We start from the raw sequence: 20,998 nt of genomic DNA on the forward strand, positions 1-20,998 counted from the left end.
TTTGTTTTCGGATTTGTCTTTGTGTTTTCTGACTTGTTATTTTGTTTTCGGATTTGTCTTTGTGTTTTCTGACTTGTTATTTTGTTTTCGGATTTGTCTTTGTGTTTTCTGACTTGTTATTTTGTTTTCGAATTTGTCATTGTGTTTTCTGACTTGTTATAATGTTTTCTGAATTGTTGTTGTGCTTTCTGAATTGTTATTTTGTTTTTTAGACTTGCATTTGCGTTTGTAATTTGTTATTTTGTTTTCAGAATTGTGATTTGTTTTGCAATTCTCGGCCACCGTACCTTCGGATGAAGGTCAGCATGCAATCAATGCACTGTCTGAAAAAGAAAGAGGAAATCAAGAGAGCTATGAGCATCTGTTTGAAGTATTCATGTCTGTAAACCCCATTTTACCTCATTTTATAATATCCAGAAATCTACCTTAAAATGTCCAACTGGATATGAGCAAAAAAAAAAAAAAAAACAGTTCCAAACAACAACCAGAGTTTATCATCACTATATGCAGGAAAATGACTGGACAAGTATTTTATTTTTCACATATGTAAAGTAACAATAATACATTTTATTTTATTACTTTTTTTTTTATTTTTAAAGGTTAATATTAAAGCCGAACATTTTGCATATAACATAAATGAATAAAAATGAAATAAAATACCAAAATACGTCATTAACGATGAAGCCACACCCACAAATTGCAGAGCAACTTGCTACACAACAATAGGCTGGAAACGTGAGTAAAACACGGTTTCTAAATAAAAAGTATGATTATACCCTATATAAATGATTATCCAATTAAAATATCGCAAACCCAGGGGCGAAAATTGGCTTGCCTCTGAAAATAACCACACTATCTTCAATAGTGCCAAAGTTATTTCAATTATAACGATAATGTAAAATAATAATGAATTAATATCAGGGGCCTCATTTATAAAATGTGCGTACGCACAGATTTGATCTTAGAGTGTGCGTACGCTAAAATCCACGGCAACGTTCATATTTATAAAAACGGTCTTTGACGTGGAAAAGTACTTACCGCCACATCAGGGTCTGAGCAGGTGTACGAACTTTTCCTTGTGGCAAAGTCGGAGTAGTGCAACTATTTGAACATCTAAGCTGCAATAATAATAAAAGCGGTGTACGTGCAAGCACAGAATTCATCATAAACAACGAAGATGCAGTGTGAGAGATTAACTGTGCAGTGTAGTCAGATTTTTTATTAACGGGAGTTTTTGCGAGATTAAACTGACCTTTTTAGTAGCCTAATGCTGAGACTTCTTTGACCTTTTTAGTAGCCTAATGTTAAGAGTTCTTTACTCGCCTTCTGTAGTTTATCCCAAGTTGTTTTATTTTTTGTTTTTTACAAGAGAACTTGCGAAGTCTTGATTTACTACTAATGCGTAAAACAGAAAAAAAAATGCATAAACGCATCTCCGACTGTTTTGTCTGTGTAGCCTATAAGAATAGGTCTGTTGTTTCTAGAAGTAATAATTTTAATAATAGTCAATCGAAAAAAATTTAACCACACACACATTGTTTGTCCACAGAATTTGTACACATTATTAGGCTAAATAAAAAGCGTCCCCGCACGAACCTCTACCTCCGCCAGCAGGACCTCAATTTCACACTCAGTAAAGTTTTTTTTTCTTTGTGCTTGTCATTCTCAAGCACAGAAATTCGGATATTGGCGTGTGATCTTTTATATGGTAATGATATTAATTAGGGGGCGTTTACAAGGCGGAGATCTGACACCAGTCAGCTACGCACAATTTCAAGATCATTTGCGATTTATAAATGTCACATGTGGAAGAGAGGGGAACGCACGTGTTTTTGTGCGCACGTTCGTTTTCTCTGACTCGCACTTACGCACTTTTGAGAAATGATCTTAGAACAAATTTAGGATGGTTTTTACGCAACATTTTATAAATGAGGCCCCAGATATCAGATCAGATGAATGTGTAATATGACACATTTGCTTTGAACTATTTTTATTGTAATATCAGTTTGATTATTTTGATGGTACCATTTAGACAGCTGTTGATAAGTAACTCTACAACTACATGTCAACTAGCAGTCATTGGAGTATTAGTAGTATGTCTGCTACTGTAAATATATGCTAACACTTTATTTTGATAGTTCCCCAACAGACAAACTGACTATAAGTAACTTTGCAAGTCAACATCCCAGGTCTCCTTCAAACAGTGAATGTAAAAACTGTTGTTATGTCCTATTTTAAGTACTATTTTTGTATTATTACTTTTGAATTTTTACATTTACATGTCTATTTAAATTATTCTTCTTTTTTCCTGATGAGTATTATTTGCTGACATCTTGGTGAAACTGTGCTACTCATGATTCCACATTCTTAGAAAGAAGCACGTTTCTTCAGAGCAGGTAGGTCACGTTGTCAGCACCAGGTGAAAGATTCACGTTGATGCTCTGTTAACTCAGGTAAGACGCTCTGGTGTCTGTTCTCCCATCTGTTGATGTTAAAGGCCCGGAAGGTCCATTAAGTAGTTTAATAGCGGCAAATCGAATGAATAAACGAGCTGTGACAAATGAAACGAGGTGCAGAGGTTTCTGGATTAAAGACACTGGCAAATCAATAGGTTATCACAACAGTGTAGGCCAACTCATTCAGCATTGATTTGGTGTAATACATCTAGAGCTTGACTAAGGCCAGAAACTTGAATGCAACGTAATTGTTTCATACGTTGTTGCATTCTGAAATGATCACAACTAAAATGTGTGTATATATATATATACATACATACATACATACATACATACATACCCCTATATACTGTGTATCTCTCTCTCTCTCTCTCTCTCTCTCTCTCTCTCTATATATATATATAGCCTAGGCCTATAATAAAATATGACTCCAAGTTTAATTACATTCCTAACAGAAATTTCTATTTGAACTTGATTTAAGTGCGTTCTAATTAAATAACTTATTAATGAAAGTTATTATAAATGTAATTGTTTGTGAATTTTAACTAGCATCAGTTTAGTTCTGTGAAATACAATTGCATGTTTACTTGAGGTAAAAGGAACAAAAATTACGAGATGTCCATCAAAAATTGAACTTTGTGTGCTTTCTCCGAGATTTCGGTCGTAAGTACTTGAGTCAATTTTCTTTGAGGTAAAATGCTTTCATCCAAAAGCCCCCAACGTTTTTTTTTTTCCACACACTTCAACTCATCTTATCTCGCTTTGGCAATTTAAGCAACCAACACAACCGACACGTTGTGCTCACACACAATGCTTTGAAATTATGCTTAACAAAAACAGTTTAAGTGGAGTGAGACGCACATCTATGACTCCAACGACAAGGGCAGAAAGAGTGCCGCTTTTTTCTTTCTAAACACTTAACCTCCTGAAAGGCAATTTGGAGATAAGGGTTGAAGCTGGAAGCCATGAAAGGCGTCTAACTCTAATCCTGCCTCACCTTGAGTCTGATCGAACTCTGAAAATCATCCGCAAATCTCAAATCTCTCGTTTCTTCCCTAAACCGTAAATACATCCACACGTTCGCACAACGGTGGGCAGCTTTCTTCTCGCTAAATTCTCTCAAGCTAAAGATGGTGTCGAAAGTTTTTAAAGTTTTGATGGCCGATAAGGTTACTCTATTTTGTTTGTTCAGGTTTCTGTGAAGCGCAGAGATGAGGCAAATCCATGCCGGGATTATCTTCCACTCTCTCACCTTGCACAGGTGTGGAGAGCTGATATGGCCCACATGCTCCCGATGCACCATGGGAAGAAGCGGGACAGCTGTGAGAGGGAAGCCATAGGTTTGCACAGATTATCAGAAACCATTTCTCTACTTTCATACGAATGGGAGAAGAAAGAAATGAACTGCTTTGAGAATATTCCTCTGAAAAGTCCTGTCTGAAATCTAGTTTAAGATGTAGATAGTATATGGGAAAATATTCTTCATACTTCCTTGTTTAGCAAACGCAAAACTACCTTTGCAATGAAATGACTTGTGTACACTAATAAGTGAAGATGATTTGACGCTTAAAACGTACTTTCATGTAATCAGGCTCATTCAGTCATATGAAATAATGTTGACACCACCCTACAAAGGTCTGGTGGAATAATCAGCGCCCCCCAAAAGACACCAATAATGATAGCTACCTGTCCTATCAAGTTCCTAACACATTTAGAGGTGAACAGAATCAGCAAAACGATACAAACTGGACAAATAATATACTAATTGATTTAAGTTTTGTAAGTCTTTTTTCTCCCTTTTAAAAGTTGATAAAAACCATTTTATTATGCGATCCTATACCATTTTATTGTTCGTTACATTTTAGTACTACAGTACTGCTTGAAATGTTTAGGAAATTACTGTTATTGCAACTTCATGAAATAATTTCTATATAATATAAATATTTGTAAATAAATGTAAACATTTTTAAAAATCCAGGGGTTCATGACTGAGGCCAGAAAGTCCTGTATTTCCTGTATTGGAAATTCATCGATTAAAACTTGTTGTAAGCCTCTAAACACGCAAGAAGTGTTTTTAGAAGTTCTTGCAGCGAAACAAAGGTTTCAGACTTCAAAACTGATAATGTAAAAAGAGAAAAAGAGGGGAAACACTCTAGAATGTGAATTAAAGGAGTCACGGATAAAAGCACTTTAGCCGAAAGTGCCATTGTTCAAAGACCAATCCGGCACAACGAGCTCAGATAAACACAATTTCACTCTAGTCACTGCGATTACCACACTGCTAATCGCTTCATTTTGCATGTCGCTATTGCAGGTAAACAAAAGGTCATAATTTAGTGGAATTAGAATTCCAGAAAGGAATCCGCTCTTTTGTTCTTAAGAATGCACAGAATACTGATAATGTGTTTTTAATCCCTCACCAAGTCTATTAAATTGTTTGGGTATTTAAAAAAACGTTCAAGCTTTCAAAAGTCAATGCAATTGCACAAAATACAGTTTTTTGGAAATTAAGTACAACTTTCAAGATTATAAGAGAAACATGTTGCAATTACGTTGGAGTTGTTTGGGGAATGTTAGAAAACATCAAACAAAAGTTCGACAGACCAAAATCAGAGAGAACGATAAACCACAAAAATTGTGATCATTTTATTTTCATACAGTACAGTTCCCTTTATAGTTTTCTTCTCATGTGAACATTCATGCAGCTTTCGAGTCTTTGCTTCGATGCAGCACTTAAAGCAATTTCTGATTCCGGCCTGGCAGAACCAGTTCAAAACGAATCCAAGACTCTAGTTCAGACAACAAAGAGCATCCTGAATTGCAGAACACAGTGGCATCATGGGGATTTTCCAGGACAAGCTCTCGACAAAACTAGGTTGAGTGCTGAGCCAAGTCAAACAAAATAATAACGGGCTGGTCCCAAATGTTGCTCTCAGTCCTCCGAGGACTCACCACTTTGGTGACATAATGCAGCATAGAGTGTTGAGTTGAAACCCACTGTGAAGCTCACATCAGTGCTTTGCAGAAGTGTGCACTGCGGTTAAGCACCTTTCTAAATTGTAAAATGATGAATGGAACACCCATCGGTCCTGTGTACTTCATGGATAACATGCAAACAGGAACACAAATCCACATTAAACAGCCATTTGAGGCAAGACCAAAGTAATCAATGTAAAATCTAAAGCAATTTTCTGGAATCTGTAACATTGTAAATTAGTATTTACATAATTACAATGACTGAAAAATGTCTGATGATCAGATTCCTGTACAACTTTTTTTTCCCCAATTCCCCAATTGCAATCTGATTAATTTAGATTTCTGATGATAGTTTAGTCTTTATTGTTTTCAATAAAATGGCATCACATTCTTAATATTAAACAAGAACTTGGATGACAAAAATCAATTTAAACAGAAAACTAAAATGTCAAATTTACAATTAAGTGGAAATGTGGCTTTAGACAAAAACACGTACATAAGAATACATTTATACCTTAAAAAACAAGCAAACAAAAAACACTGGGTTTTGCCTTTACCCAAAACTGGGCTGATCCTGTTGGGCCATTTTGTTGGATTATTTTTTAGCTATTTTATTTTATTTTTAGCAATTACTGCTGTTGGCCTATATTTGTAACTATTAGAGTTAATAGACATCGGCTGATTATTTAAACAGCTAATTATGTCCTATCAAACAAATGGGAGGCTTGTTAATAGCATTTAATTTTCATCATACCATGGTCTTGTCTGAGTACTCTATTCTGGGGTGCGTTTCCCAAAAGCATCGTAAGCCAACTATGGTCGCAAGTTCCGTCGTTCCCAACATAGTTCAACGATTCGATGTTTCCCGAAACCATAGTTCAAACGAACATTCGCAAATAGCGTGGCAAACTTGCATGGTAGGAACTACAGCTTGACCTGTGGTTAGAAGCATAGTTTCTTGTTAGTAAGACATATGGACTTAAATTATGCTCTTGGGCACAATAAGCAAGTTAACATGCAGTACAATCTATATCTTCCATTCTGTTTAAATATATATATACATTTTAATCGATAAATTTTTGCGCGTCCTCAATAATCGACGTTTTTGGAAGAGTGCGCATGCGCATAAATGCCTAAGGAAACCCGGAGTATGACGTAAGAGCTAACCCGCGATGAATCAAAGCTCAAATAAAGCAAAATGACAGGGAACAAAACATAGTAAATTAGTAATCAGGTGACATGTTCAATACAGCAGCATCTCGGAGATCTCGAATCAATTAATTAGCAGAAGTTATTACTCCACCACATGCGTGTGACGTTATAAACAACGGCCCTAAATTGTTGAACTAACGTGCTTCAAACGACGGAGATGCGACCGTGTTCGGGAAAGGCACAGTCGTGACTGGCTAGTTAGTTTCCACAAAAATGCATCGTACTATGGTGGTTAATCAGTGAGCTAAGTCGTTGTACGGGAAACGCACCCGATTGGCTGGCAGGTATGTATTAAAACCGTTTAATGCACAGGTAGCCGTGCAGTATCCCTTACTTATCGCAGCTTGACTGTTATTTAAGCACCTTAAGTTAGTAAAATGTCGAATAAAATTACTCAATTGCATTTGAAGTTATGTAATGTATATTAGGGTGTTTAAAAAGGTGGCTGAAAGCACAGTACCACCATTGGTACTAGAAGTACCAACTATCGGTTTCAGATTATGTTTTTCTTGTATAACAGATATCTCTATCATTACATTTTGTATTGTGCATCTCAAGTTATTTTCATAATGTTGTGTATTTTTGTGCAACCAAGCTGCTGGTTTATAGCAACCATAATATAGATCAGTTTGTCTCCTCTCCTGTGAGAAAACTTCTTGTGGGGAACCTCCTTGGTAAATTTAATTTAAATTAAAAATCATTCTGAGGTAAAATTAAGCCAGCATTATAGTCAATGTGATTAACCGTGCAAGCCACCTGGGTTGGTTTAGCGCAAGGTACTTTCCATCTTTTACCCAGTGCCAAGTTTTCAGCGGTGTTTAACCCAGCCATTTTTTGAGTGAACACGACCATGTTTTTAACAGATAAAAGAAACCAAGCAATTCTCAGTAATAACAGAGGCAAAAAAATAAATAAATACTATGGAGGTTAGATTAAAACCTTGCATTCCATGGAAATGTACAAAAGATCTCTTGCTGACAATCCTTTTCTCTCAGTTTATCTTAAGAGTTAAGGGAAAACTGGTCTTGTTCGATGGGTTTTTCAACCCATGCACCAAGTCCCGCTTTGTAGAAAGCTTTGAAGAGAGTCTGTTTGGCCGCGTGATATTCCACTGCTGCTTGTTTTGCCTCATGGTAGGAGCCTTGCCGAGATCCTTGGATCCCCAGAGTTTCACTGAGCTGAGAGAGGTAAAGGGATATTTGCTTTTAATATACCAAGTTACCATATTTATTAAAAATTAAACCTTGATTGTTTTGATTTATCCGTAAGCTATCCTCCAACTTTACAGAAATGCTTTACCTTGGCATGTAGACAGACCCAGCGACTGTAGAGGGCGTGTTTACAGAGGTGAGACGGTCTTCCGAGATCATCTTTTCCTGTGGTGGCGTTAATGATCTCCAACCCCTGATCTCCGACTGTCCAGTTGACGCTGAAGTTGGGAGCTTTCCCAGGTTGCCTTGCTTCTGTGTTACTGATACCTGCAGAGGAAGGAGGTAACAGACATGGTTGGGCAAAGAGCTGAGAAAACTCATACAATCAATCATTAATTTGAGATGTTTTACCACTAAGAAGAGGTCTGTTGAGGGCAAATGGTTTGGGAAAATCGTCCATGTCTGCAATGCGCTGGTACACGGCTCTGGAAAGATGGTCGGCGTGGTACAGACTTCCCAAAATTAAACTGGAGAAATAGATGGGTTCTGTAAAGTGACTCAGAAGAGACCCCTGGACTCCGATCACGTTCCATCTACGAAGGGAAAAAGAAAACCACAGATGTTTGAGAAGTACAGGTGTGCACTTGGCTGACAGAAGGAAACAAAGACATTGGTTGCAAGCGGCAAAACGGAGTCGCGCCCTGTGGACTACAGCATGATACTTATGCCACGGTACAAACCATACCATGAAGGAATAACAACATCCTGATGTCAAGAGAGTGCACTCGCACACAGTCATATTTACGGCAACCATTGAAATGATCAGAAAAATAACACCTGGGATCTATAATCTCAATCACTGCGATTTCTCCGAATCCTTCAGAATAAGGTTTCTTCCAAAGGTGATGCATGAGATCGGAGCTCTCAAAAAGCCTCAGCTCACAGCTGGATGATAACGACTGCGTTTAACTGGAATGGGATTCTTGGCATCCAATGAGAGGCATGCGGATGTGTTTGCGGCAGCAGGCTTCCCTCAGCGGGGAGGCTGTTTTTGGAGACCATAATCAGAGCCCTAATCAGGGGCCCAATGCCCCTGCTCCAGGGAGCCCCCTGCTCTGGAGAGAGCTGAAGTGATTGGGGTTTCAGTGCCAAGAAGACAGCCAATCAGCTGCTTTCTGAGTGCCGCTGGATGCAGGTGGTGGAATGCTAACGAGAGGGACTCGTTAAAGGTGGTGGGGGGGGCACGAGGAAAAAAGTAAGACGGTCATAGGAAGCATTCCACATCGAGCAGATCAAGGAGAGGTGTCACCACAAAAGTGGGCGACCTGATGTCAGCAGGCTTTTTTTCCCCTTAAAAAGAATCATAAATCATCAAAGCTTCAGCCATGTCTTATTTAGAAAATGTGGTCGAAAATACATTTTTTATTTTGTATGGAATTAAAATGGATTATAAATGTCAACTTTACAATATCGTCTATATGGAAACAGTGTTAAGTCCTCTACTGACAGCATCTTACCTGGCAATCTTGTCACTACACGACATGGTTAGCAGTCGTTCTCCCTGCAACACTCCATCCCAGGTCTGAATGGTGTTACTCGTACGAACGGGTATTGTACCTTCTCCAGACTCAATCTTGGTTCGCAGTTGTCCGCGGGCCTTGCGGTTTGGATGTCGGTCACCTTGGTCTAGAAAGAACGAGTTAGAATTTAGTTTACTACTTTTTAAAAACCGGTCCTTATTTTATTGTGGCATACAACAACAAAATGAGCAAATCCATCCATCATAATTTACATACCCTCGGCACCAGCCTCATGAGGGGAGAAGATCCGGGCGTCTCCGCAGGGCGATGTGCTGATATACAGATGGAACTGAATATCGTATTTTAGCCGGTAGCCATGTTCACTACACCATCTGAATATGGATTTCTCATGTTCCTCAGTGCTGTTGCTAAAGAGAAAACACACACACACACTTGTGAGATCTGTGATGTCAACTGAGACAATTAGGAGGGCTTTGAAATGTCCATAATTTAAAACAGGTCCTTGGCCTGACACCCATCTCATCAAATCTGTCATTTATTATTTCACAGTGAATAAAGGTCATGTCTAATTGATTACACAGGCATATCCATGTCCACATCAATTCATGCTAATCGGCATCTGAGAAATTGATCCAAAAATAATCTTCCATATCCACAGGCAAATATGAATGATTTGTCAATTCTTAATGGTTATAAAATAAAGGATGATTAGACAGTAATGCTACCACCTAAACAATATTACATATTATTATTATTACTATTACTATTATTTATTAATATATCATTTATATATATATTTATTTTATAATTATAATTGTTTTTTTATTTGAATTTTAACCGCATTAAACTGACAGTTGTTACATGATATAATAGCATGGAAATTATATATTAGTGTCAATTTAACATTAGTATGATTACAAATATATAATTGCAAACATAAGATAAATATGTATACTTGTTTCACCTAATGAAGTATTCCAGCTGACTGTACAGGTATCTGATGAGGGAGCGACGTGCGATGATCTCAGCATGGCAGTCGTTAAGGGCCAGTCCCCGATCACTCATGTACTCCCCATTTATACACTTGGTTCCCGTGGTGACGCAAATTACCTGAGCATCCTTCACATCCGTACCTGATAAAATGGTCAGCGGGATTTAGCCAAATAGGACATGTTCCTGTTTCAATGTTCCAGTCAAAAGTATGCATTGTGCTCACCAGTTGTCATGACAACACCCGCAAGGACTTTCCGCCGTGCATGTGGAGACGTGAAGTTATCCGTCAGCTCACTGAACTTTTCCACAACTAAACGAGAAACAGCATCCGCAAGGACCTGAGGAACCCACAACCATAACTGTACAAACAACTGTATACTGCTAATAACAGTGCTAGCATGTCACCTAGCTAATCAGCAACGATGAAATGGCTGAAAGACTACAACCTTATGGAATAAACTCCAAGGATACATTAAATTGATGCTTTTAAAGTCAGAACATGTATCCATTTGAAAATGGTTGACAAAATGGCAAATGCTCGAACACAAAAGAAATTAACTGCTTGACTGACACTGAAAGATCTCTTTAGACAGAAAGGTGAGAGCGATGTGTTTTCCTGTTTGAGAAGTGCTCCTGTATCTGATTTTAATTAGGATTCTGTTTATTCTCTTTGGTTGTTATCAAAGGGGAATGGGAGGGATTATGAACAGGATTAACTAATGTGTAAATAATGCCGTGTACACTGGTGCACCGATTAAAGGTTTAATGCTTGAGTTCATTTGAAATCCAACTGAAACCTTCGTGTGTAGGCTCTGATTTAATTAAAATTGTTAAATGAAGACTGGCAGGAGCTTTATAAAGGACAAATGATAGTTAAGCAAAGCTACTGAAGCATAGCATTTAATCGCATTAAAATTGCTTTTTCAATATCAAGCTAGATAAAATGTGAGACAGAGTTCCTATGTATGTGGCCATATAGAAATGAACTGAATTAAAGGTGCAATAGGAGATTGTCTTCAGAAATTGTTTTTGTTATGCTGGTTGAAAGTCTCTTCACATCCCGATAGCAACCTTCCTTCCTGGTATTGAAGGACTTTTAAAGTTTTCTCGCCGGTGAAAGACACATGATGTAGCCCAGCGGTTCCCAATTCCAGTCCTCGTGCACATATTTTGCATGTCTCGCTTAGTTAACACACCCGATTCAGATAACCAACTCGTTAGAAGTGAGCTACATGCATGAACTGTGTTCCGATCGATATGATCCCTACACCATGTTCATTGCTCCCTACTCCCTGAGCAGGGGTTTACTTCTCTTCGGAACATGGGCTGGAATTGAGAACGGCTGATGTAGCCTATTGCAGTAATGTTGTCTCTGGTATTCTGGTCTGTGAGCGTCTATGCGTTCAGGGGGCGTGGCTTTGGATGGCGATTGCACGGAGGGTGGGACGTTCGCTTTCAGTGCTATAAGGCTAAAGTTAGCATTTTCCAAGATCTCCTACTGCACCTTTAATTTATGACATAGTTATGTTCATCCTTGCCTAAACTTAGTCCACCATATGATGTAATTTTGACCAAACAATGACCACTTACACAGTTAACACCTAGTGTTAGCTTAGCGGGAAAAACTAAGAATGTAGGAAAAAGAAAAAAAATCTGATATATGTTAATGTATAAAAATGCGATTATTTCATAAGAGAGACAATTGCAGTATGACAATGGCCAGTGTTTTGATTGTGTCAAAGAGAAAGTACTGTAAACAACAACCCCAAATAAAAGATGAGGTACACAGTTCTCACCTGAGGCAGGTGCAGCTGAAGTCCCTCTCTGGGGATTGGCTGTCGGGATGGTGTCTGGTCCAGTTGCATGTTAAAAAGTCCAGACAGAGCTGCTTGGGCCGCCCTCGCTTTCGCCAGCTTTTTATTCCGTCCGGAGCCTTGGAACATCTGAGTTTCTACGGTAACTTCCATTGTAAAGTTCTTGGCATGGCTTTCACCGCTCTCAGCCGCAAACTCATACTTCAGTCCTGGCCGAAGCTCATTTAGGATCATCACAGCGTTTTTGCCACTGCCTGTAGGGGGCGTTGTGAGTGCAGGGGGTAGTTGGAGAGGAGGATATGACCTGTTGTTGTTTTTCAGCGCCACGGGCAGAGGAAATTCGTTTAGGGAGCAGAGACACCCATTGCTGCCAAGACTCAGGTAGAAGGGGTCTTCAGGTGGTGCGGGTGTCTCAAATCCATTAAATAGCATGTCTGGGAAATCTGCTTGATCTGAGGTGAAGTCTGCGTTAACAGTCAGCGTTCGGCCCATCGCGAGGTGAGCTTCGGATGCATTGGGAAACTGAACGAAAGAGCGTAGCGCTTTTTCGGCCGCATTCAGTTTGGCTTTCTTCTTCGTTGGGCCTGAGCCCTCAAATAACTGTCCATTAACCTCAACGGTCATAATGAACACAGGTGCATGTACCGGCCCCGTCTGAGACAGAAGTTTGTACTGCAGTCCCGGTTTGATTTCGTTCAGTTGCATGAGAGCATTTTTCGGCAAGACTGGCCCTTGCGGTTTCCTGCGCTTCTTGGGCCGGAATTTGGAATGCCCGTGGCCTTTGTTGCCCTCCTCCAGAGGGCGTTTCCTGCTCAATCCCCGAGCGTTTCCATTAGCTAAGTGAGGCCCCTCCCCCAGCACTTCTTTGGAGGAGAGGTTGTCCAGGTTGCGGTTTTCTTTAACGTCCATGCTACACGAACCTGTGATGTCCAGAGAGAGTAACTTTCAATGCCTTCCATGCAGGACCTTGTAAATGTAAAATTTAGAGATTCTTTCATCTCTCTTTGTAACTGGATTGAAATGATAGCATCCTAAAAGCAGGTTTAGTCTAAAACATTTAACATTATGACAATATTAATATGGTTTAAAAATATTAATATTGGTTTCAGAATTATTATTTTTTAGCTATGACACTTAGATTGAGAGCAAATTGCTTTAACATAAAAAGAAATCGTATACCAAACTTTCAGCACATAATCTCTTTATTTCCATTATTTAGATAGAAAAATGTATTGTAAATACCTACATTTTCCTGGGAATCATGATTTTTTTTGCCCCAAATATATATTTTTTTGACTGTATTATTAAATACAGAATGTGCCATTTTCACCCTTACTAAAGAACAACTGCAAACTACCAAAACATCATATCAACCAGTTGCCAAAGCTGATGGAAATGAGTGTAAATTCTCATTTATAACATCCTACAGTAAAAGCTTGACAAGTTACTCCATTTGGTGCTCAGGAAATATAAATTAAAAGAGAGAGAACAGACAGACAGAAACAACTGATATAGAAAGTGCTACCAGAAAACCAATCTCAGATGTCGGTTTGGGACAATCTTGTCAATAGAGTCGTTCCCATCTGAGACAGCAGTTTGCACTGTGGTTGTCGTATCATCTCATCAAGTTGCGTCACACAATGTTTCAGCAAGACTAGCCTTGGAAAGTGAAGCAGACACGACTTTTGTTGTCCTTCTCCAGAGGGAGTTTCATTGGATCTTCGGTGGAAATGTACAGGTAGCAACACAAACCTGTGATGTCCAGAGAAAGTAACTTCGGTCCAAGAGCTTCAAAAGTTTCATTCATCTCTCTGTAACTGGATTGAGATTGTTATCTTCTAAAAGTCAATTACAAACACTAACAATTATAATGCGGGCAATTCATGTCAGCTTTCCTTGAAGGAGAGGTTGTCCAGGTTGTTGTTGTCCTTCTCCAGAGGGAGTTTCATTGGATCTTCGGTGGAAGATGTACAGGTAGCAACACAAACCTGTGATGTCCAGAGAAAGTAACTTCGGTCCAAGAGCTTCAAAAGTTTAATTCATCTCTCTGTAACTGGATTGAGATTGTTATCTTCTAAAAGTCAATTACAAACACTAACAATTATAATGCGGGCAATTCATGTCAGCTTTCCTTGAAGGAGAGGTTGTCCAGGTTGCGGTTTTCTTTAACGTCCATGCTAACATTCAGATGTCAGCTTTTTAGTGATTATAAAGGGAGCGCTCTTTGTTTGCATTCTGCCATGCCAAACCATGCACGCAGCCGTCTATGCTTGCTTTTCTGTTAAAAATAATAGTGGTTTGTGAATGTTGATGCTTTAGTAACAAATATTTTATCGGGGGCGTTTATGCTGGGATGTTGTGGCTAAGCGAAACGGAACTTACTATTTCATGGATGTACTGAAAAACTGAAAAACTACTTTTATGCGGGAGGGAGCAGGGCAAAACATGAATGTCGCGGGCAGGAGCGGGACAAGACAACATATATTTCTGCGGGAGTGGGCGGGTGCGGGACTGAAAAATCCATCCCGCTCAGGTCTCTACTTTGTACTTAGTATCATCTTGTTCAGTTGCACTACAGCATTTTTTGCCAAGACTGGCTCTTGTGTTTTCCTGTGCTTCTTGGGCATCATTGTGGAACAATCATGGCCTTGGTTGCCTTCCACTAGAGACCGTTTCCTGCCCTATTCCTCATGGGTCCCCAAGGGCTTCCTTCATAATTCTGTCTAAGTTGTGGTTATCATCCATGTCAAATGAACCTATGATGTCCAGAGAGAGTAACTTTGGCTTTTGATTCAGAAGCATAAAATGTTAAATCAGTGACAGAAAGGGAAAGATCAACTGAAAGGATTGGAAGTTAAGCGATATAGGAATCAATGGTCAATCTTAAAGTACACCCCCATCTTCTTACCTTACCCTGTTTGCAACCTTTAATACAGATGAAAGTAAAAATCAGTAAACAAGGGGGAAAAAACAAAAACACCACATGGTGTCCACAGATGATTCTTCATATAGTACAAGCATTTTACTCCAAACATCGGAAAATGTTCAGTAACAAGATTTCAAAAAAGAAAAGGTCTTCATCGTGGAAATGAACAAAATGGCAAGAACATAACCTGAAACCCAAAATAATGCTTCAAATCTCCACACAGGTTTTGTGTTGGAGTGTGAGTTTCAGAGTTTTCAACAGCCTTCACTTTTCCTCTGCGCTGCCTGTCTACAAATTGTCCTCCTGGGCACGGTGTTAACTTCCTGACCATGCCCCCTATAGACTCTAAGAGTACTAGGGATTGTGCACTAGCTCAAAGGCAACAATCAAGTGGAAAACATGTAACAGGATCTCACTGATAGGGTGTAAAAAAGCAGAAGAGTGCAGAATTCAAGGGCGGTCACTATTTGTGTACATCTGCTATTCTGTTCCAGATTCTTGGATTTTTTTTGGAGCTTTCAGGTACCCTCTTTTTTTAATCATCTATGGCCCAGTTTCACAGACAGAGCTTAGCTTAAGCCAGGACTAGGCCTTAGTAAAATTAGAATATTTAAGCAGCTTTTATTAAAATGACTTATAAAAAAACATCGTGGAAATGAACAAAATGGCAAGAACATAACCTGAAACCCAAAATAATGCTTCAAATCTCCACACAGGTTTTGTGTTGGAGTGTGAGTTTCAGAGTTTTCAACAGCCTTCACCTTTCCTCTGCGCTGCCTGTCTACAAATTGTCCTCCTGGGCACAGTGTTAACTTCCTGACCATGCCCCCTATAGACTCTAAGGGTACTAGGGATTGTGCACTAGCTCAAAGGCAACAATCAAGTGGAAAACATGTAACAGGATCTCACTGATAGGGTGTAAAAAAGCAGAAGAGTGCAGAATTCAAGGGCGGTCACTATTTGTGTACATCTGCTATTCTGTTCCAGATTCTTGGATTTTTTTTGGAGCTTTCAGGTACCCTCTTTTTTTAATCATCTATGGCCCAGTTTCACAGACAGAGCTTAGCTTAAGCCAGGACTAGGCCTTCGTTAAATTAGAATATTTAAGCAGCTTTTATTAAAATGACTTCTAAAAAAATATTACTGGCGTGCATCTTGAGACAAAACAATGGCACTGACATATTTTAAGATATGTCAGTGCAAGTTATTTTCAGTTGAGACAGCTCAAACATGCATTTTAGTCTAGGACTAGCCTTAAGCCTTGTCTGTGAAACTGGGGCTATATCAGTTAACTGCCAAAAAATGACAACGACACTGCTAATAACAATGCAACACTGCAGTTTTCGGAGTGTACATGCTATGCACATCAGCTACAAATCAATGCATATGGAAAGGAAGGAAAGAACTGCTTGTGAAAATGGCTTGGCATTGTACCTAATACACAAGAAAACACAATAAAGATGGACTGTGGATTTTCCTCAGGAGGTCAAACATACCTCCTTAAACCATTGAAATCTTTTCATCTGCTCTGAATTTAGGATTAGAGTCAAACAGAGAGGAATATCTGTCTAGGTCCTGAGGATAAGTCTTCCATTTTTCCACTTTTAAACAAATGTCATATTTTTTGGCACTTTTCAATAATGCATAAATCAGAACATTGAACATTTTTTGTTATCCACATATGAATTTCCAAATGGAGGTAGATATGGAAAAACGACAGAACACTCACTCATGCGTTTCTCTTCATCCACATCCAGACTGCAGAGCTTCTGCTGCCCCCTGGGCCGCCCACCGGCTCCTATTGCAGAGAAACCAAGGACATTTAAAATTCATCTCCAATCATGATTTCTGCACGCTGAAGTCATCTGTTTCCACTTACACCCTCCGCCTGCTCCCTTAATGAGGCTAATTAACCAGCTTTAATGATGGGAGACAACTAATGTGCAGGTGCAATTATTGCCCAATTAGATGCTAACATTCCCCTAATGAATCAGTGAAAGAGACAGGCAGAGCACACGTTGAGAAAACAGTCACTTTAAGCACTCGAGCCTCAGCTTGAGTGTGAACAGGAAAAAGTTTAGAGGAATTAAACGTCTGTTGGGGAGGAACAGGTCTGTTTATTGGATCTATTACTTGAACATACTTAAAAACTGAGGTCATACCAGTTAGAAACGACATCAAAAAGGAAAGATGAATATTGGTAGAAACAAAATAACTGATTCCAAAGGCAGGGAGATATGGAAGCGTCTGTACAGATAGGCTTGAACGAGGACATGGCCGCGTGAAGTGGATACAGTCGATAAGAGAGTCTGTGATAAACAAGCCTGAGAAGCTTGATAAATCACGAAAGCTATTAAACGTGAGTGACGTGCACAGGCACTTCAACAGAAGCTTTTTAAAGGCAATATACTGACACTTTAGACATAAACACCATTTTATTTCCTGTCATCTCAAGTTTTCAATCTTAACGAAACGTCCCATTTGATGCTGGACTGAGCTGAGAAAAAGTCTTAGGTGAACAAACATAAAATCAAAATACCTTCCTCTTAGAAACCATTATGAATGCAAGAACTGGAACATAAGGTGTCGGGAGTTGGATAAAATCACATTCTGAATGCGAAATCTGTCCACATTTCACTCAGGGATAAGTGCACCTGCTCGTTGATGGTGATCACCGATTGATGTTGATGGCGGTAAAACGCCATAAAAGAAGGGTTAGCTGTGGTGAACCTCATGAAAATGAAAGCCCGTGGGATAATAGGAGGCATTTCTCACAGTGTGACGCCTGACACATTAGCGAGCGGGATTGATAAATTAGCCTACATCACTCACCATTCAACATCTGCTTTTATAAACGGGAACATGCAACGGGAACGGGAACAACATACAGACATTTATTGTATTTTACTTGACCACAGTTTTTCTTTGCATTATTGTTTGGTCATTAAAACACAAATATTCAGTCAAATTGGAGTCAAACTGTATAAAATGATCACTAAACTTGCTTGTGACTCTATAACTGAACTTTTGGCTTGAACTCTTAAACCTTGCCGTTCTTAAAGTAAAAAAAAAACACTTGGCTCTCTTAACGGAGTGTTTAAGATATCAGCTATTAGCTCAAGGCATTTTTGAGTTGAAATGACATCACAGACACTGTTAGCATGTTGGAAACTGTTGCATTTGGTGCTTTAAAACAGCACGGGACGGTGCATTAAATGCCACTCTTGTTCAGCACCATGGAGAGCTGTAAGCTAAGAAAGATGAATTCAGGACCACGGAGAGCAGACGGCTTAGAATGCGCAATGAAGGGTAGATGTACGGTCATAAGACGAAGCCTGAACGCGAGCAATAGCTCAGCTCTACGACCCTCCAGCTCATCAGGAAACACTACGGGAGTGAGAGAGACCAAAGGGAGAGCAGAAGAAATGCAGAAAGGGATAGAAAGAGATCTGGACAGAGAAAGGTGTGTGTGTTGGAGTGCATGTTTTATTCTGTTCTTGTGCAGACTGAGAAAGACATTTGGCCTGATTCTCTCCAAGTGTCAGCAAAAGTAAAGAAACAAACTTTCGGTGTCAGCCTGTAAGGTATTACAGTCCACAAGTAGGCCTACTACAAGTTTGGATTAAAGGTAAGTGCAACTAACAGGGCTGTCGCCGAACAGAAATGCCAACTCATTCTTGCAGTCATGCTACCCCAAACATTGGTCTGTTTTAAGATCCTGATCTGTTCAACATGGGCTCAACCAATGGTGTGAGTTTGGGGCGTGGCTATCTGTCTGACTGACTAATAACAGGCAATGACAGTGTTCAGAAAACCTGTTTGAAAACAATCATTGCTTTTCCATTTGGCCACACAAGTGACACAGAAATTGACAATGTTCCTACTCAAAGAAATCATTTCCACCTGAAATCAACTCTACAAGATATTTTACAATGACCTGACTTGACGTCTCTGAAAAGAGGTCTGTTTCATTTTAAAGAGCACTTTTATGGCCAGAGCTTCTTTAAACAATAAAATGCATACACATGAAAACACATCAAAAGGATTTACTTTTACAAAGATTGGTTTAAAACACATGAAAATTCAACTAACATAATATTTTTAATAGACACACGAAACATTCTGCCTACCTTCATTCATTGTCATGCTGATGATGCCTGTGGGGGGAAAAAAAATCAGTGACAGACCAATACATAACGTTAGTTACTACATAATATACAAGACTTAAAAAAAAAGGTCTTTCCTCAAAAACTGGTAATATTGCTAAGGCACCAAACAATAAGTAGTTCTGCTTTTATATGTGAGCTCAGCTTTGCAAATGTGTCATGGTCTCTATGAACTCTTAGCACACAATGCTAACAGCCGGTCACAGGCTTTAGCATCAGAGTTAATCAAATAAAGCTCGCCCTCTTTCAGACAATTAGCAGCTGCCAGTACTGCCATGTCTTCTCCACAGGACCTTTGAAATTTTTATGACAGCATTCGTTTAGTGTCGACTCCGTAGGGACTCGGCGGGCAGCAGCAGGGCTGCGTGTCAATTCGTAAAGCCAATCAAGTGATTTCATCATTTAACACACATGAACTGAGACACACTCACACACATACCAACAGTGATAGAGAGAGAGCTAGAAAAATGGAGTCAGCCATACTAAGACAGAATAAAGTTGCATTTTTTCCCATTGAGTTTATATTGAGTCTAAAATGAAGAAGAAAAAAGAGGAAAAAGAAGAAAATTGTTTATTCATGTCGTTACTCGTTTACAAAAATGTGTTAGTGTTTTTTTTTTTTTTTTTTGCCCATACAATGTCAATGGGGTCCAATGTTATGTTGTTTTGGACCCCATTGACTTCCATTATATGCACAAAAACAGTTAAAACATTGTTCAAAATATCTTCTTTTGTGTTCCGCAGAAGTCAGTCATACAGGTTTGGAACGACATGAGGGCGAGTAAACAACATGACTTTTTATTTTTGTTTGAACTAGAAGTAAACTTCTAAAAATGTGAAAAGCCCCCATTATTCCGAACACATGAAGTAGCAAACACAGGTGCCATTGATGTTACGGGTGAGAACAGGTGGGATAGATAGTACACTTTATCAGCAAAGCTCCAGACCAGACCACATGCCACAGAGACGGATCTATCGCCGAGTCCATCAGAAGGAAAAAAAGAGGGAGAGAGTGTGAAAGTGAGAGAAGGAGACAGGTGGGTTGGACACGGTCTCAGTCTCGCCTGGTCAAACCTGAACCGCTTGAGCTAAAGCTGAATTTATTCCCCCCTCCAGTAGATTAAACTCACAGTCCATCCCCCAGGACTTCACTCCACTACACTTAGTCTGGAGGAAATGGGTTTTTTTTATCTCCATGTTTGAGCGTGAGAGACGATGGCACAGGGTGTAGAAACGCTTAAGTAACCATGTTTATCTAATTTGCTGTGCCTCATTTCTGTTCAAAATTCAATATTTTCAACCAGGCATCCATAAGAAAATAAGTCGGCTTTTTGTGTGTGTGTGTGTGTGTGTGTGTGTGTGTGTGTGTGTTTTCACCCAGCTGATGCCAGAAAGTTTGTAATCCTTGCTTGAGGATTATTTACCACTGCAGAATTATTCCTAGACAGCAGTCAACTGAGAAAAAAAAATTTTTTTATAAAATTGAGCTGCGTTTCTGAATAAATAAGGTACTTCTTATTAAAAAAAAATAATAATAATAATAATAATAATAATAATAATAATAACAACCTTTATAATATTTTTTATTTATCATTATTATAGAAATATATACTAGATGCAATTTACAAATATATTACTACATACAAAAAATATGAATGGGTCAATTTCTTTTTCAAAATTACCATTACACTTATCCATTCAATTGGCCTTTAGAAGAAGAAAATAACAAATAAACAAAAAAAAATATTACTGAAATATGAAAT

General features: G+C 38.9%; 1 protein-coding gene and 1 long non-coding RNA gene across 2 annotated transcripts in view; both read right to left on the minus strand.

Annotated features, from left to right (window-relative positions):
• LOC107653559 (uncharacterized) overlaps nt 1-3,716 on the minus strand; it is a 4,920-nt gene extending 1,204 nt beyond the window's left edge. The window contains exons 1-2 of the long non-coding RNA XR_001630235.1: nt 3,454-3,716; nt 288-323 (exon numbers count right to left, since the gene is read on the minus strand). This is a non-coding gene — a long non-coding RNA (uncharacterized LOC107653559). The remainder of the gene's footprint in view (nt 1-287; nt 324-3,453) is intronic.
• A 3,445-nt stretch (nt 3,717-7,161) lies between these two features.
• Nucleotides 7,162-20,998, minus strand: part of LOC107653596 (double-stranded RNA-specific editase 1-like) — a 16,543-nt gene continuing 2,706 nt past the window's right edge. The window contains exons 2-11 of the mRNA XM_016440341.1: nt 19,200-19,226; nt 16,799-16,867; nt 12,126-13,063; nt 10,553-10,667; nt 10,301-10,469; nt 9,592-9,743; nt 9,313-9,481; nt 8,207-8,388; nt 7,944-8,122; nt 7,162-7,822 (exon numbers count right to left, since the gene is read on the minus strand). Of these exons, the coding sequence (XP_016295827.1) occupies nt 7,646-7,822; nt 7,944-8,122; nt 8,207-8,388; nt 9,313-9,481; nt 9,592-9,743; nt 10,301-10,469; nt 10,553-10,667; nt 12,126-13,063; nt 16,799-16,867; nt 19,200-19,226 (2,177 nt within the window). The 3' untranslated portion in view covers nt 7,162-7,645. The remainder of the gene's footprint in view (nt 7,823-7,943; nt 8,123-8,206; nt 8,389-9,312; nt 9,482-9,591; nt 9,744-10,300; nt 10,470-10,552; nt 10,668-12,125; nt 13,064-16,798; nt 16,868-19,199; nt 19,227-20,998) is intronic.

The sequence above is a fragment of the Sinocyclocheilus anshuiensis genome, unplaced genomic scaffold, assembly GCF_001515605.1.
Source record: "Sinocyclocheilus anshuiensis isolate Anshui unplaced genomic scaffold, SAMN03320099.WGS_v1.1 scaffold1079, whole genome shotgun sequence".
In the NCBI taxonomy this organism is placed as follows: domain Eukaryota; kingdom Metazoa; phylum Chordata; class Actinopteri; order Cypriniformes; family Cyprinidae; genus Sinocyclocheilus; species Sinocyclocheilus anshuiensis.